Source organism: Desmodus rotundus, chromosome 9, assembly GCF_022682495.2.
Source record: "Desmodus rotundus isolate HL8 chromosome 9, HLdesRot8A.1, whole genome shotgun sequence".
Lineage (NCBI taxonomy): Eukaryota > Metazoa > Chordata > Mammalia > Chiroptera > Phyllostomidae > Desmodus > Desmodus rotundus.
In genome coordinates this window covers 292958-306505 of record NC_071395.1, presented here as the reverse complement: position 1 = coordinate 306505, position 13548 = coordinate 292958, and the positions used below count along the sequence as shown (strand labels likewise).

The 13548-nt window shown below is 56.7% G+C and overlaps 1 protein-coding gene and 1 non-coding gene across 2 annotated transcripts; one reads left to right on the top strand and one right to left on the bottom strand.

Moving 5' to 3' along the window:
• Nucleotides 1-570: 570 nt before the first annotated feature.
• Nucleotides 571-692, bottom strand: LOC112312748 (small nucleolar RNA SNORA26). Its single transcript, XR_002975634.1, has one exon. It is a non-coding gene; the product is annotated as a small nucleolar RNA SNORA26 (small nucleolar RNA).
• Nucleotides 693-7156: 6464 nt separating this feature from the next.
• NEUROG2 (neurogenin 2) lies at nucleotides 7157-7903 on the top strand. The gene has a single exon (XM_024569023.2). It carries the CDS (start codon nucleotides 7157-7159, stop codon nucleotides 7901-7903), a length of 747 nt encoding a protein of 248 aa, XP_024424791.2.
• Nucleotides 7904-13548: the final 5645 nt, after the last annotated feature.

Genomic DNA, 13548 nt, shown 5'->3' with positions numbered 1-13548 from the left:
ATAAAAGACATCATCCTCCAGCAAGAAATCTCCAGCACGAAACTTCGCAAACCACTTGACTTGTTCGATCTGTCACAGCGCCTTCTCCATACACTGCACAAATCTTTTTTTGCATTTCAGTTGTGTTACCTTTCTTGGAATATTAAAGCATAATATGCCAAAAATATTGTGGATTTTCTTCCGTCTTCAATATTAAAATGGCTACAAAAAATTCACCAATTTTGATAAGTTTGTTTAAATGCACACTGGTATGACAGCCATCACAATACAATCTAACAAAAGCGTTTCAAATCAAGTTAAAGACAGCGAAGTGCTACTAGAGCCATTGTTTGGAAAAACCCAACGAACATTTTGGCCAACCCAAGAGGACGTGGTTTCAGTGTTGTGATTGGTGCTGCCCAGATGCAGAGTTAAAATAAGTGTCCTGCCTCACCTCTGAGGGCCGCCATCAGGGTAAGGACGGCTTCTGTCAACAGAGAGAGCCAAAAGCCTAAAAACAGAGGACAGCAAAACTGAGAATTAAACATTTTCTGGATCCTGATGGCTTTTTTTTTTTTTTTTTCCTTTTTCAGCTGTGACTCCAGACAGGATCCAAAGAGGAGTTTTACCATCTTGTCTCTGGGTTTTATGGAGACTCACTTTACCCTTCTGTGTTAGCCTCCTAAGGCACTGCGTCAACCTTAAAAGGGCACAGGAAAGGGTGCCGATGGCTTTTTTAAATGGAAGCTTTAGATGCTGTATTTTGAGGCACAGAATTAAAGGGGAGGAAGTTTTTAATCACTACTGAGGGTCGGTCAAGAGGAAACATTTAAGAAAGATTAGATGCAAAATTTCCTGCTAGCAAGTGTTATTAAATAAGGGAACGTATTACTGTGAGACATCGAGGGGGGAAAAATCTTTCTTTAGAAATCTATCAAAAACCCTGTGATGTGAGCTCATCCCTGGGAAAATTAGATGTGATTTACCCAAAATATAGAAAGTAACACCACTGAGCAGCTTGCCTAGCACTGAATATCTGTCCTATGCAACAATGTTTACATTATATATGGTTAAAGGGAAGATTTTAAGTGTTTGTATTCAAGTTACAGCAACCCAAACAGTCAGACTCATGGCCCTCAGTTTTAACTGGACAAGTTCAGTGACCTCACTCACCCACTCCAACCAGCTCCCATCTGAGACTCACTTCCAGTCTTTGATGAAGACTACCAGAGACAGAAGGGCGATGCTTTTAAAGTAATAATTTCTGACTGTAAAGGTTGCACAATTTACTTGGAAAACACAAAGAAGAAAGCTTACCACTGTCCAATGGCAAAACGGTAAGCACTATAAATACCTATTTCTCCAGGATGTGCGTGTTCACTGTTCCCGCCCCTGCTCAGAAATGCATATTGTCTGCAAATTGGGGGCCTGTTAAGCACCTACCATGATTTTCAAAAATTAAATAGCCATTAGAAAAACATGAAAGTCTGCGTGACTTGCGCACACGGCAGCACTGAGTCGCGTGGGGGGCGTCTCTGTCAGTGCGTGTGGGCAGCTGAGAGGTCTCAGGTGAAGGGCTCCCAGTCGGTTACCCGCGGCGCTTGGAGAAAGTGAAGGACGGGCCACTTCAGCGGGGAAGAGATGGGGACCCGGCGGGAATAAGAGTTGGGGCGTCTGATCCAGGGGGTGGGGCCTGAGGGCACCCGCGTGCCTTCCTGCTAAGATGGGCGTCAAAGGCCAAGTGAGAAAAACGCGCTTCCCCGCCCTTGCCAGCCTGTCCCGCTGGGCGTCCCTCGCAGCGGACGAGCGACTTCTGCGGGGCATGGGGCGTGCGGCCCAGGCTCGCTCTCGGCCTCCCTTCCGCCGGGACCGGCGGGGCGTCCGATCCGCCACTGACGCTGCGGCGGCTGAGGTCGAAGCCGGGGCGTCCGGGGTTTGCAGAGGAGGCGGGTCGAAGGGGCTGGGCCCGCGGGGCCACCGCTAGGGGAGCAAGGACGGGGGCGTGAGCGCGTCGTCGGGATGGAGCCTTCAGTCGCCACGGCCGCCCGGGGACGGGGCCTCCGCCCGCAGTCCTGCGTTTCCTGGGACCCGCTGGAGTTGGCGCGGCGGGGGCACGGCTCCTGCGGGGACGTGGCCCAGCTCCCGCCGACCCCGCCGGCCGGGGCGACGCGTGAAGTCCGCCACCGCGTCATCAGCAGTGGGGTGTGGCGTCAGCGGCTGCGTCATCGCACTAATGCACCGACTGCGTGGCGTGGCGATGGCGTCATTGCGCTGATAGGTGTGACCTCAGCTAGTGCATCCCACGCGGTGGACCGCACCCCGCGCAGTTGGCGCCGGCGCCGGGAAATGTTTGGGGGGCGGTGCGGAGTGACTGCGTCCGCTGTGAGGTGGACCCCGAACGTTTGGGGATCCGGAATATTCCTTCAATCCCGGAACGTAAGCGGGTCCCGACTCTCCAGCCGTCTGTCTATTCGTGGCCTGCGGGCTCCCGGGATGGGTGGTGGCGCTGCTCCCGCTCCGCGAGTGGCCTGTGCGTGAGTCCTAGTGACCCCAGATCCTGTCCCCAGGGGCAGGCCATGCAGCTTTCGTCGTTGATCCGTCCAGCGTGTTCACTGCACTGTCGCCCTTTTCATTTCTACCAGCGACGACCGGGCTGCAGGTGTTTCCAGAAGAAAACGCATTTGGGGCCTTTTCCATGGTGGGGACAGTGGGGCATCAGTCACACTTTGGCCCCTCGGGCGGTGCTTGAACAAGCCCCACGCGACACGGACCTGTCACCACCTCGCCACGTCGCCGCTTCGCTGGTCTTGCGGTCACGAGGCGCAGGAAGGAAAGAGGCCTCGGTGAGAAGCGCGGAGGGAAAGCTGCTTGGGTGACACCGACGGAGCCGTCTCTGAGGGACGGTCACTGGGACGGGATCGAATGATTCGAACGACAAAGCGGGCCCTGCGGCGGCGCGGTCCACACGCGAAGGGGCTGGACGGGACGAGGCAGGGAGCCTCACGGTCCGCGGGGGTTTGTGTTTGTCCCAGAGTCTGCTGTCCCTTCTGCGCTTCCCCGGCCGGTGTCCCCTCAGCAGGCAGAGGGGGGGCTCCTGTCCCCATCATGCCTGTCCCCTGGGGGCAAGGTCGAAACCGGGTGGGGGTGGGGACAACAAGGGCCACAGAGAGCCCCGCGCAGGCCCAACACTACCGCGCCCCACCACCCGCCCGCTGACACCGTGCCATCCCCGCCTACCCACCCCCCGCGCTGCCGCGGGGCCAGGACCCAACGGGGCATCCTGCGGTTTGGCTCTCCACTGGGGGGTGGGGGGGACTGTATTTTTTGGGAAAAGAATGCCCCGTCCTGCAACAGCCGAGTCGGACGCAGGGACCACTGTCCTCTGGCCATTTGTGGGGTCGAAGTGTGGATGTCGCCGGTGGCCCCGCGGCGATAGCCACCCTCCACGCGGGGCCGGGTCGTGGAGGAGTTCAAGCTTCTTAGAGCAACAAAGACTTTGTGACGCCGCCTCCGCCCGTCCGCACACGCACCCGGCCCCCTCTTCCCGAGGCGGCTGAGTGTAAATCATTGTGTCCCGTCTCTTGATGACCGCCTGCTTTGAGCTTTTGTTCCCTGAAAGTGGGATCGCGCAGTGAAAGGGGCTGGGGATGAACAGTTTGACCCTTCAGGACAGTTCACGCGGTGGACAGCGCGCCCTCGTCGCCACCCTCGCTGAGGCCGCCCGCCCTCCCCTCCCCCGTTTCAGCCCTGCTGCGTCCGGACAATCTCGTGGACCACACAAGTGCCTCTCGAATGCATTTAAGTGAAAAGAGGACTAGAAGAGCCCAGCTACCACGCGTTGGTCACGTCTTCCCAAATCTGACTGCGAATCCAAATTGCCTTCTTTCAGCAAAACCGAGCAAAATGCTGAATACAAAGAATTCTGGGACTGGGTGTGAACCATTGGCTTCTCCATTGCACTAGGTTGTTGCATTTTTCTTGGTGTTGTTTCTTCTAAAAAATAGTCTTCATAGGAGGAGATATTTCCAGAAATGTTACCAGATATGACGCTTCTCTTAAAAGCGACTACAACACACACAACCAACATTCTTAGACTCATATTCAAGGTGCTCTACCTAGAGGGCGCTTTTTAAACCGCCGGTCATCTGCACAGTAATCTAACACCCCACACCGCATACACCCAAAGAAGTCCTTACGTTACTGATAAAATCCTGTGGACTCTATCATATCTTTACAGTTACATGGAGACCAGTTTGTGTCAGTCTTTGAATATGTACACAACCTTAAGTTTTTCGGCATACTTCTTCCTTTTGATGGAAATTCCTGGAATCAGACACGTGCAGTTGGCCTGAACACTTCCCCATTACTGGGCACACTTCACTGCATTATTAACGTGGTGCTCGGAGAGTATGGAAGGCCTGGGTTCTGACGAAGGAAAGCCTGGACCTTCCAGAGCATCCTAAAGACATACAGTCTCAGGAGAACACCAGCACTGGGGGTCTGGCCCTAAATACTCCCCACAGGCAACTAAAGGAGCCCCTTGTGTGTGTCACGAGCGCCGAGCAGCCTCTGTTCTGTGGTTACACAAGGCTCCTTGGGTTTTCCTTAAGTCTCCGGCTGAGCTGCGTTCCCAGAAAATCAGTCCAACACTTCCTAGCTAAACCAGCATTTTAAAGCCACCTGTCTAAAGAGGCACTAAAATGTACGGTCCCCTGTTTTCTGTTGGCTGTGCTGAGATGCAGGTATGCAAGGTTTGTGCCATCATTCCAGCGTTTATGTTCAGCACTTCGGTCACTTCCTCAGAGACCAGCTCTCTCATTCTGTTTCATTCAAGTCAATGTGAAAATCGGGCTTCCACTCCCATGGGCCCCTCCCATCTCCCCCCAGCCAGAGGAAGCCCTGGAAGGGTTCCTAGTTTGTTTGGTGTCAGTGACCGTCACCTGCAAATCAGTCCTAATGTGCTCTCTCCTGTCTTGTCTTACACTTGACCCAAGTCTTTTATGAGGTTCTGATCCAGCAGGTTCGTGGTGCGGATGAGACCAAAGAAGGACGGGAGGTGGACGCTGCCCTCTGGAGAGAGTGGATGTGTCTCTCTGCGTTTTAAATCTCTGCACCTCTAACAAATGAAATCAAGCTGCTCTGAAAGGACTCGGAGGGAACTGGGCAAATAATGCTTTTAAATTTAGGGAATTTGCTGTAAAAGGTGGGGGAGATGCAAAGCGAATACCAAGGAGCAAAGTGAAGATCGTGGCAATTCTCAATTTCGAGACAGAAGGAGATCTGGCGGCTGGAGGTCCACGTCTCATGGGACCCTGATTTTCACTTTTTCCTTTGTGCCTTCCAATCCTGCTGTTACCTCCCTGAAGAAAACCTTACACACATCAAAACCACTTTCATCTCCTCTTCTGAAATACAACTCGCTTCCAATTCCTACAAACCCAACGGGAAAGAGATGCACAGACAATATTCTCTTGTCACCTTTCAACTCCTAACATCCCAAGTGCTCTGGCTTCCACCTAGTTTGCAGAAGGGATCTAGAGAGACGGCCCTGCAAGCTGGAGCCCGGATCCACGCCGGCACCACACACTCCTCTGGGGGCCAGGGGTTTTGTCCCTAGAAAAGTCAGCCAGGTCGACTAGAGGGTGGGCGTGAGCGCGGGCAAGCAATTCAGAACAAGTTCCCCCAGAGCCCAGTCGCCCTTGAGCTCTTTTTTTTCTATTGAAAGGCCGAGAGAATCGGGAGGACGGGCCCCTTGTCCCTACAACGCCCCCAGTGCGGAGCAGGGGTCACGGAAATGTCAGCGCAGCCCCTGCGCTTGCGGGACAGCCAGTCCGCAGCACTTCGGCTCAGCTCCTGCCTTTTTTAGGTTCCCCTGCAGGACGGCTCCTGGGGTCACTGTAAAAAAGGAGCCGCGTCAGGGCCCGGAGCCTCAGTTTGTCAAACGTCCTGAGAAAGCCCCGCGCCCCTCTCTAGGTCCCCTCCCGGAGGTGCCTCCCTGCATCCTGCCACGTCCGGTCCTTCACCCGCCGGCGTCGGTCTCTGCGGAACAGAGCACACTTGTCCCCACGTGCCCACCGCGCGCCACCCACACCTCGCTCCTCCCTTAGCCGAGTGCTGCGCTTAAAATCGTTTACTGTTGGGGCGGCTCCCAGGAGGCTCTGCCCCTCTGGGGCCCCGCGGCACCAGGGCCGGCCGCTCTCCCGGGGGTCGGACCCACATCTGCGGGCTGGGGGAGGGGGTCCCGCCGCCCGCGAGCCCCGGCCCCCGCGGAGCCGCTGAAAGGGAGCGGGCTCAGTGCGCGTGGCTCGCGGCCCTCACGCGGTCCCGGGCGCGCGGATTGGCCAGCTGCGTCTGGCGACCTCCATTCATTAATAAATTAGCGGCACGCTCCAGCCGAGCGCGAGCCACCAATCGCGAGGCGCGGGCCGGCAGCCTCGGCCTCCGAGCTGCTAGCACAACCTCGAGCTCCAGCGGGAGCTTTGGAACCATTTTATGGTGATTAGATAAAGCGGGGAGAAGGGGGCCGGGTAGGAGGATGGGGTGGAGGTTGGCAGGCGGGGGAGGAGGAGGAGGCGAAGAGAGAAAGAACTGAATGGCGATAAAGCGGTGAAAGGGAGCAGCGGGGAGGGGCAGGCGTGGGGAGGAGGAAGGAGGGGAAGGGGGCCTGGGGGCTATCCGATTGTTTTCTGGGGGGTATATAAGGGGTTTTAAGGAGAGTCGTGTGCCAGACACGCAGCCACTGAACCACAAACCGCTTCGCTTGAACTGGAGTGCTGGGGGGTCGCGTGCCGGGCGCCGCCGGCCCGGGGCTGAGTGACAGACGGACACGCACCGCAAGCACACGCACGAGACCCGCGCGAGACGAGCACGCGTCCTGAGCCGGCCGTGCGCGCATTCGGAGAGCGAGCTGAGTAGGTGTTTAACTCGGAGGGCGGTTCCCGCACCACTTCCCACCCCGTGCCAGCGCTCTTGGGTCGCGCGGAGCTTGGTTGCGGGGCCTCTGCCCCTTCTTGGGTGGACGCGGGCCCGGCGGGCTGGCGCGGGTTCCCCACGCGGGGCGCTGGGGATGGGGGGGTTCCTCCCCAACTGGGCTCCTCTCGGCGCGCTCCCCCGGGACACCTTCGCTTCTGCGTTGACGGCCGTTTGGTGTCCTTCCACCCCCCTCCCGTTCGGTAGGATGTTCGTGAAATCCGAGGCCTTGGAGGTGAAGGAGGAAGCGGACATGCTGGTGCTGCTTGGCGCAGCCTCCCCGGCGGCAGCGCGGACACCGCAGGCATCCAGCGCAGACGAGGACGACGAGGAGCGAGGCGTGCAGGGAGCGGAGCGTGGGCCGCGCGGGGCCGGGCCGGGGGCGCGGCTGCTGGGCCTGGGGCACGAGTGCCGGCGGCGTTCCTCAAGGGCGCGAGTAGCTTCCCGCGGCGCCAAGACCGCCGAGACGGCGCAACGCATCAAGAAGACCCGCCGGCTGAAGGCCAACAACCGCGAGCGTAACCGCATGCACAACTTGAACGCCGCGCTGGACGCACTGCGCGAGGTCCTGCCGACCTTCCCCGAAGACGCCAAGCTCACCAAGATCGAGACCCTGCGTTTCGCGCACAACTACATCTGGGCGCTCACTGAGACCCTGCGCTTGGCTGACCACTGCGGCGGGGGTCTGCCCGGCTCGCTGCGCCCGGAGGCCGCGCTGCTGAGCCCGGGCGGCGCCCTGGGCAGCGTGGGGGACAGCCCGTCGCCCTCGTCCACGTGGAGTGGCACAGACAGCCCCGCGCCTCCCTCCTCCGCGCCCTCCACCTCCACCTCCCCCTACAGCTGCATCTTCTCCCCCGCCAGCCCTGTGGGGTCGGACCGGGACTGCTGGCAGCCGGCTCCGCCCGACAAGCGCCGCTGCGCGCCTCACCGCCCAGCGGTCCGGGAGTGCGCCTAGGCTGCGTCCCCGCCGCGCGCCAGTCCTCACTCCGTGTTGTCCCCGCCTTCCCCTCCGCGCCCCTCTCCGCCCCACTTCCCGCGCCCTGGAAACGGGCTCGAGTCCAGAGCAGATGCAGACGTCCGGCTTCTCCGCCGTCTGTAGGTCCCCTGGCGAAGGGCTTCCTTTATTCAGACGGGCTCTGAGTTATTGAAGCTGAGATGGAGACGATCGCCAAAAGGATGGTCGAGTGCGGGGGAGGGGGGAGCGCTTCTAGGGCTAAAAAGACGCTGGGAGGAGGCGGCGCTGGCGGGTGTCGCCCCCCCCCCCCCCCCCCCCGCAGCGCCGAAGACTGTGCTGTCCGAGCGAGTCTCCGGGGGACGCAACGGGTCCCTGCGTCCTGTCCCCTTGGCTTCTGCATAGAGATGTTAATGTCGAGTAGAAAGAAACGCATCTTAGCATGTGAATGACGTTACTGGTAATAATATTATCCACAGATTCGCGGGGCCTGGCATCTGCTCCGTTCCCAGCGCTGCCTGCGGGCTGTGGGAACTTCACCTGTCAAACCAAACTTTCCCTTTCTGACGCGCACTTTGTTCCGTCTCCCGGATTCGCCACAACACCTATTGTCCCATCTTTCTCTCTCCTTTTTCTTCTCCATTTTGCCATCTGTCTCTTATGATTTATAAGGGAAAAAGTTGTTTTGTTAGAGGGCCAGGTTAGAAGTCATTGTATAATTTGTAGGCTTTGTACTGATTGAATGCAAGCGTGGAAATCTAGGCTGAACTCTCTATCGAAAGCAAAAATGTGGAGGAAAAGGGAAAGGGGGGGTTGCCTCATGCATTATTTATCTCGACCTTTTAGGGGAGAGGGAACTCCCCTTTCTTTCAAGAGATTAAAAATAAATCAACAGACTGAAAACCTAAGCAGACACGGAGCTCTTTGGGGATCAGCCACACACGTGTTCCCCTCTATTTATTATAAAGAAAATTTTCATGGGAAAAGTATGTATTTTTTGTATATTCTACAGAGTTTATTCTAGTATGTATTTACCTCTTGAAAAAATGAGAAAATTGTTCTTGTGATTAAACTATAAATAAAATATCTAATTTTCATAATAATTGTCTGTAGTATTATAACTTTTTCCTGCTTGTGTGGTTTTCAGAGGAATAAGTTGTATTTTTCTGAAAATCAAATTGAGTAGGGCACTTGTGTTTTCATCAGTGTCTGTATGTTAGAATCGCACTAATGTATACGGTCCAAGAAGCCACAAGAAGCTGAATTATATTTGAAGTGCTGACACTGAGTGTAACTCTCAGCACAAACAAAACCTGATTTTTAAGAAATCAGTTTCTGAGCAAACAAGACTAGTTAAAAAGGGGAGGACAATTAAGTCATGACAAGCTTCAAAGTTCAGAAACCCTGACTTTAAAAATTAGTGAAGGCGGAATTTCTTGGTGGAGCGTGTAGAAATTTGGTTTTTACACTTAACTCTTGGAGTTTCAAGGGCCATCTGTAAGCTGCAGGGGTTTGGTGGTGGTTTCCAAGGGCCCCTTCCAGCACCTGTGAGTAACTGACCATAAAGTCCTTATTGAAAGCCAATTCCCTTTTAGCCATTTTAACAAGCTTGTCGGCCTGAAAAGCAAACTCCCAGAGAAAAGAAAATATTCAGAGCGCGCTGAAAGAACAGCTCAGCTTTCCAATCATCTTTGTTAAAATAATTACATCGTCAGAAAGTGAAAATGTTTTCCTAATCTCCAAGATACATAATTCTAAATCTTGCCCCTCCATCTCCAAAGCAGAGATAAGCGACCTTTGAGTGGCCTTGGGTCAAGGATGACCAAGTAAGCCTGACCACATTTTAGGTTGGAGCCCCTTGAGGGAGGGTATCCATGACAACACAAGCTAACGTAAATCACGTTTGCAAAGAAAAGTTGGTCGTTCAGCCTGCCCTGCCCCACACACTTCATATCCTCTCGTGGTTTGGGCCAAATCCTCCACTCTGCGCAAAGCTACGGGTATTTTTCCTGAGATGTCTGTCTGAAAGTCCTCCTGTCCATCCATGTGGAAAATATGGAGCGTTTAAGACCTTCTATCACTCCACTTCCCTTTTTTTACAGTCAAGGGAAGAACCACCCCAGGTTGCTCCGCTCTTCACAGCTGGGCCTGAGAGAGGCCTGTTGGAAAACGCCTTCTCCTTTAAAGAGTGTCGTCTTATTATCATGTGATAGGAGGAGAAAGTAGTTCTCCTACCTCCACTTGCGTTACTGGTTCTTAACAAGCCAAACTAACAAGCAAAGCGACCGCGGTGTGGGAGTTTCGGGACCTCAGCGTTTCGATGCTGAACCGCTGTCCTGGTGAGGCGGCCCTGGGCGCGCCCGTTGGAAACGTGCGGGGGAAACAGTCCCCGGCCCCGGTCTGTGGCCGCAGCCCCCGGGCGGGGTGACTCTGCTGAGACCAACGGTGACCCTGAGGACCTAGGCGGAGACACCTGGGTGCGGGGATGGTCCAGGGACCCCCCCTCCGCCGACGGAGTCCGGCAGCCAGCTCGGCCGGCCGTTCCTCCGGCGCCAGAGCCCCGTCCTGCGGAGCTTTCAGGTAGGTCCCCAGCCGCGCCGGCCGCGTGCCACACGTGCCACCTGCGACCCGCGCTCTGACCGTCGCATCCGCACCGGGAGCAGACGTCAGCTCCGCTAACCCGGCGCCGCTGTCGCTACGGCGTCCCTGTTCGCGGCTGCTAAGAAAGACGTTTCGGCCTCATGCGCGCTGGCCCCCCACGCCCACCCCGCGGCGTCCTGTCCCCTCCCGCCCGCGTCACCCCCTCTTCCCCTGGCGGTGACAAGCCGGGCGGGTCGGCGCCCCGCGCTCCACCTCCGGCCGCTCGCCGACGACTCGCTTCCAACGCGGCCGCCGAGGAGTAGCCGCCCCAGGGGCCGGACCTTCGCGGCGCGGCGCGGGGTTCTGACCTCGGGCCCGCGACGTGGGCTGTGCTCCTGTGTCCTGCGCGGCCCTGGCCCTCGGTCGGGCTCCCTTCTCGCTCCGCAGAGGTTACATCAGTCCGCCCGCCGGCTACCAGCGAGGGGAAGGGGCGGCGAGCCCCGGGCTCCCGGGGTCCCGATGGCCGCGCACCCTCCACCCGGTGGCCCAGGACGGTGTCACTTCGGACGCGCACAGCTGGCGCCGCGGGCCGCGCCCGAGCCGGTCTCCGAAGCCTGAAAGTCCCGGCGCCCGGGCCCAGAAGGAAGACGTGCGAACAGAGACTCGGTGACGCTGGGTGAGACCAGTGACACGCGGCTCCCGCGCTCCGGGTCGCTGCAAGGGGTCTGTGGGGCTCAGTGTGTGATAAGCAACCCCCTCCACTTTATTTTTCTTAAAAAGTGGGTGTTCGCACAATCACTGCCCCGGGCACCGAGGCAGCATCGCGGATTTGCGGGGAGGCCCGCTGTTGCCTCTTTTAAGGATCCACTTTAATGATTAAACTTAAGGAATGTTCCCAAAAGGGAGGGGGTGACAGGAGCTGGTTGTCCCCTCTCCATCGGGAGGCTCTGCGTCCTGCCTGAAGCCAGGGTCGGTGTGCGTCCTGGGGGCTCGGAGGTGAGGGGCTGCTCACCCCGGAGAAGTCCGGTCCTGGCACCGCACTTGGGAGGTTTCAGAGGGTCCCCTCGTCTGGGACCAGAACAGGACAACCGCGTGGCCGGGTGGCGGTGGCCGGGCCCCTACTCCCGGCTGGGTGACAGGGTGAGCGCCGCAGCCAATGACTGTTGGTCCGCGCAGCGACGGGAGAAGGCAGGAGGGTCTCAGCCACACACCTGCTTCAACGGCCACGCCAGCGCGACAGGGACTGGTCAGCCTGGGCCACTGGCGGGGGACCCGACGGAAGGGCGGGACAGGACAGGCGCCAGGGAGTTGAGCGCCAGGGAGACCCGGACACAGAGAGGAGGCGGCCCGAAGTGCAGCCGCGCCCCCCCCCACCCCCACCCCTCATCTGACCCGGTTCCTCCGGTGACCTACCGAGTCCGGGTCAGCTCATTATCTATGCTTATCTGTCGTTTTTACTGTTCAAGGCAATAACTGTGAGCATTAGGTTTTCTTCAAACCCAGCGTCTGGCGAAAATCAAATTTCTTAAGAAATAGAAAGACTTGGGATCCAAGATTCCTCCCGATCGATGCAAATGCATTTCACAGCGTTCATTTGGTTGGGTTCATGGGAGCTGGTGGACACTGTGTGGTGTGCGTATTCCAAAGACCGCAGAGACAAAAAGTGAAAGTTATTTCAAGGGACACAGTCCCGGGGGCTGCACCGCCCTGGCCTCTCAGAGACCCAGGGTCGGGCGTGCATCTGCTCCCGTCCTGTTGCGTTGGGGCGGACTGGGGACGCACCTGGAGCCAGTAAACAAGGGCGCAAAGAACGGACACCTTTCCCCCCTCTCAGGGGATGGAAAACAGCTAAGGAAAAGCGCTGCAGTCCCTGGAGAACGGAGGCAGGAACCTCCCAAACAGGCAGAGACCTGGCGCCGGTTCCCATGGCAGCAGCTGGCCATAAAGCCTAATTCCTTGTGACAAAGAGGTCATCTTCCTTTTCAGATGTGCTCGTGGTCCCTCTGCGCATTGTATTTTCCCATGAAGGCTTTTCCGCCGCGCCAGGGCTCTGTGGGGACTCCGAGTGGGGAGTGGGGTGGGGGGTGGTTCCCGCCTCCCTGGTGTGAGAAGAGCAGAGGAGCCAGACCAGTGCCAGGGGGTGACAGGCGGCAGACGCTGTCATCACTTTCTACCCACAAGATGCAGTCTTGCTCTGCAGTTGAAATGGTTTTAAAAGGAGGGCTCCTGGGATACCTTTGCTGGTAATTTGATTTTGCAATTTTTTTCAACCTTTTACTTTTACTGAAACACCATATGCAAGCCAATGCAAGAAGATGGATTCGTTGTGAGGACATGATTAATTTATTTCCTTGCCTTAGTTTCCAGATAATTCTGGAAAAGACATCAAATGAGGTAAGCCTTAAGCTCTTGTGAAACTTCCTTGGCTGGTACTGCTCAGTGGATTGAGCAGCCTGCAAACCAAAGGGTCACCAGTTCGATTCCCAGTCAGGGCACATGCCTGGGTTGCTGGCCAGGTCCTCAGTAAGGGGCATGGGAGAGGCAAACACACACTGATGTTTCTCTCTTTCTCCCTTTCCCTCTCTCTAAAAATAAAATAAAATCTTTAATAAGAAACACCTGTGAAACTATGGGGAGGGAGGTCTAATCATGAACTTAAGCAAGTATTATATTGATACATTAATACTCCTTTCGTATCACAGTGTCCAGAATGGTCAACATGTTTTCTTGAATCAAAACTGTGTAAACTAAAATACTTCTCTTGACTCTTAAAATCCCAGGGCAGCCGCTTAGAAGTAGACAAGGGAGAAAGTATGACTTTCCTGGCAGGGAGACAGAGCAGCCCCAGAGTCCTGGGTTCAAGTCCACATTTCTCCTGGACCTCAGGAGATTAGTTCACTCCTACAGACACCGGGCCTGTGCCCAGTGGCTCTCCAGCGGGATGATCACTGGCCGCTGCCCGGGACGCTCCTGGCCTTGTCTGCAGACCCGCATGTCCATCCGACCACGGCCTCAGTCTGGGACGCTCCAGAAAGGGCACATGAAAAATGAGTTTCATGTTTTTGGGG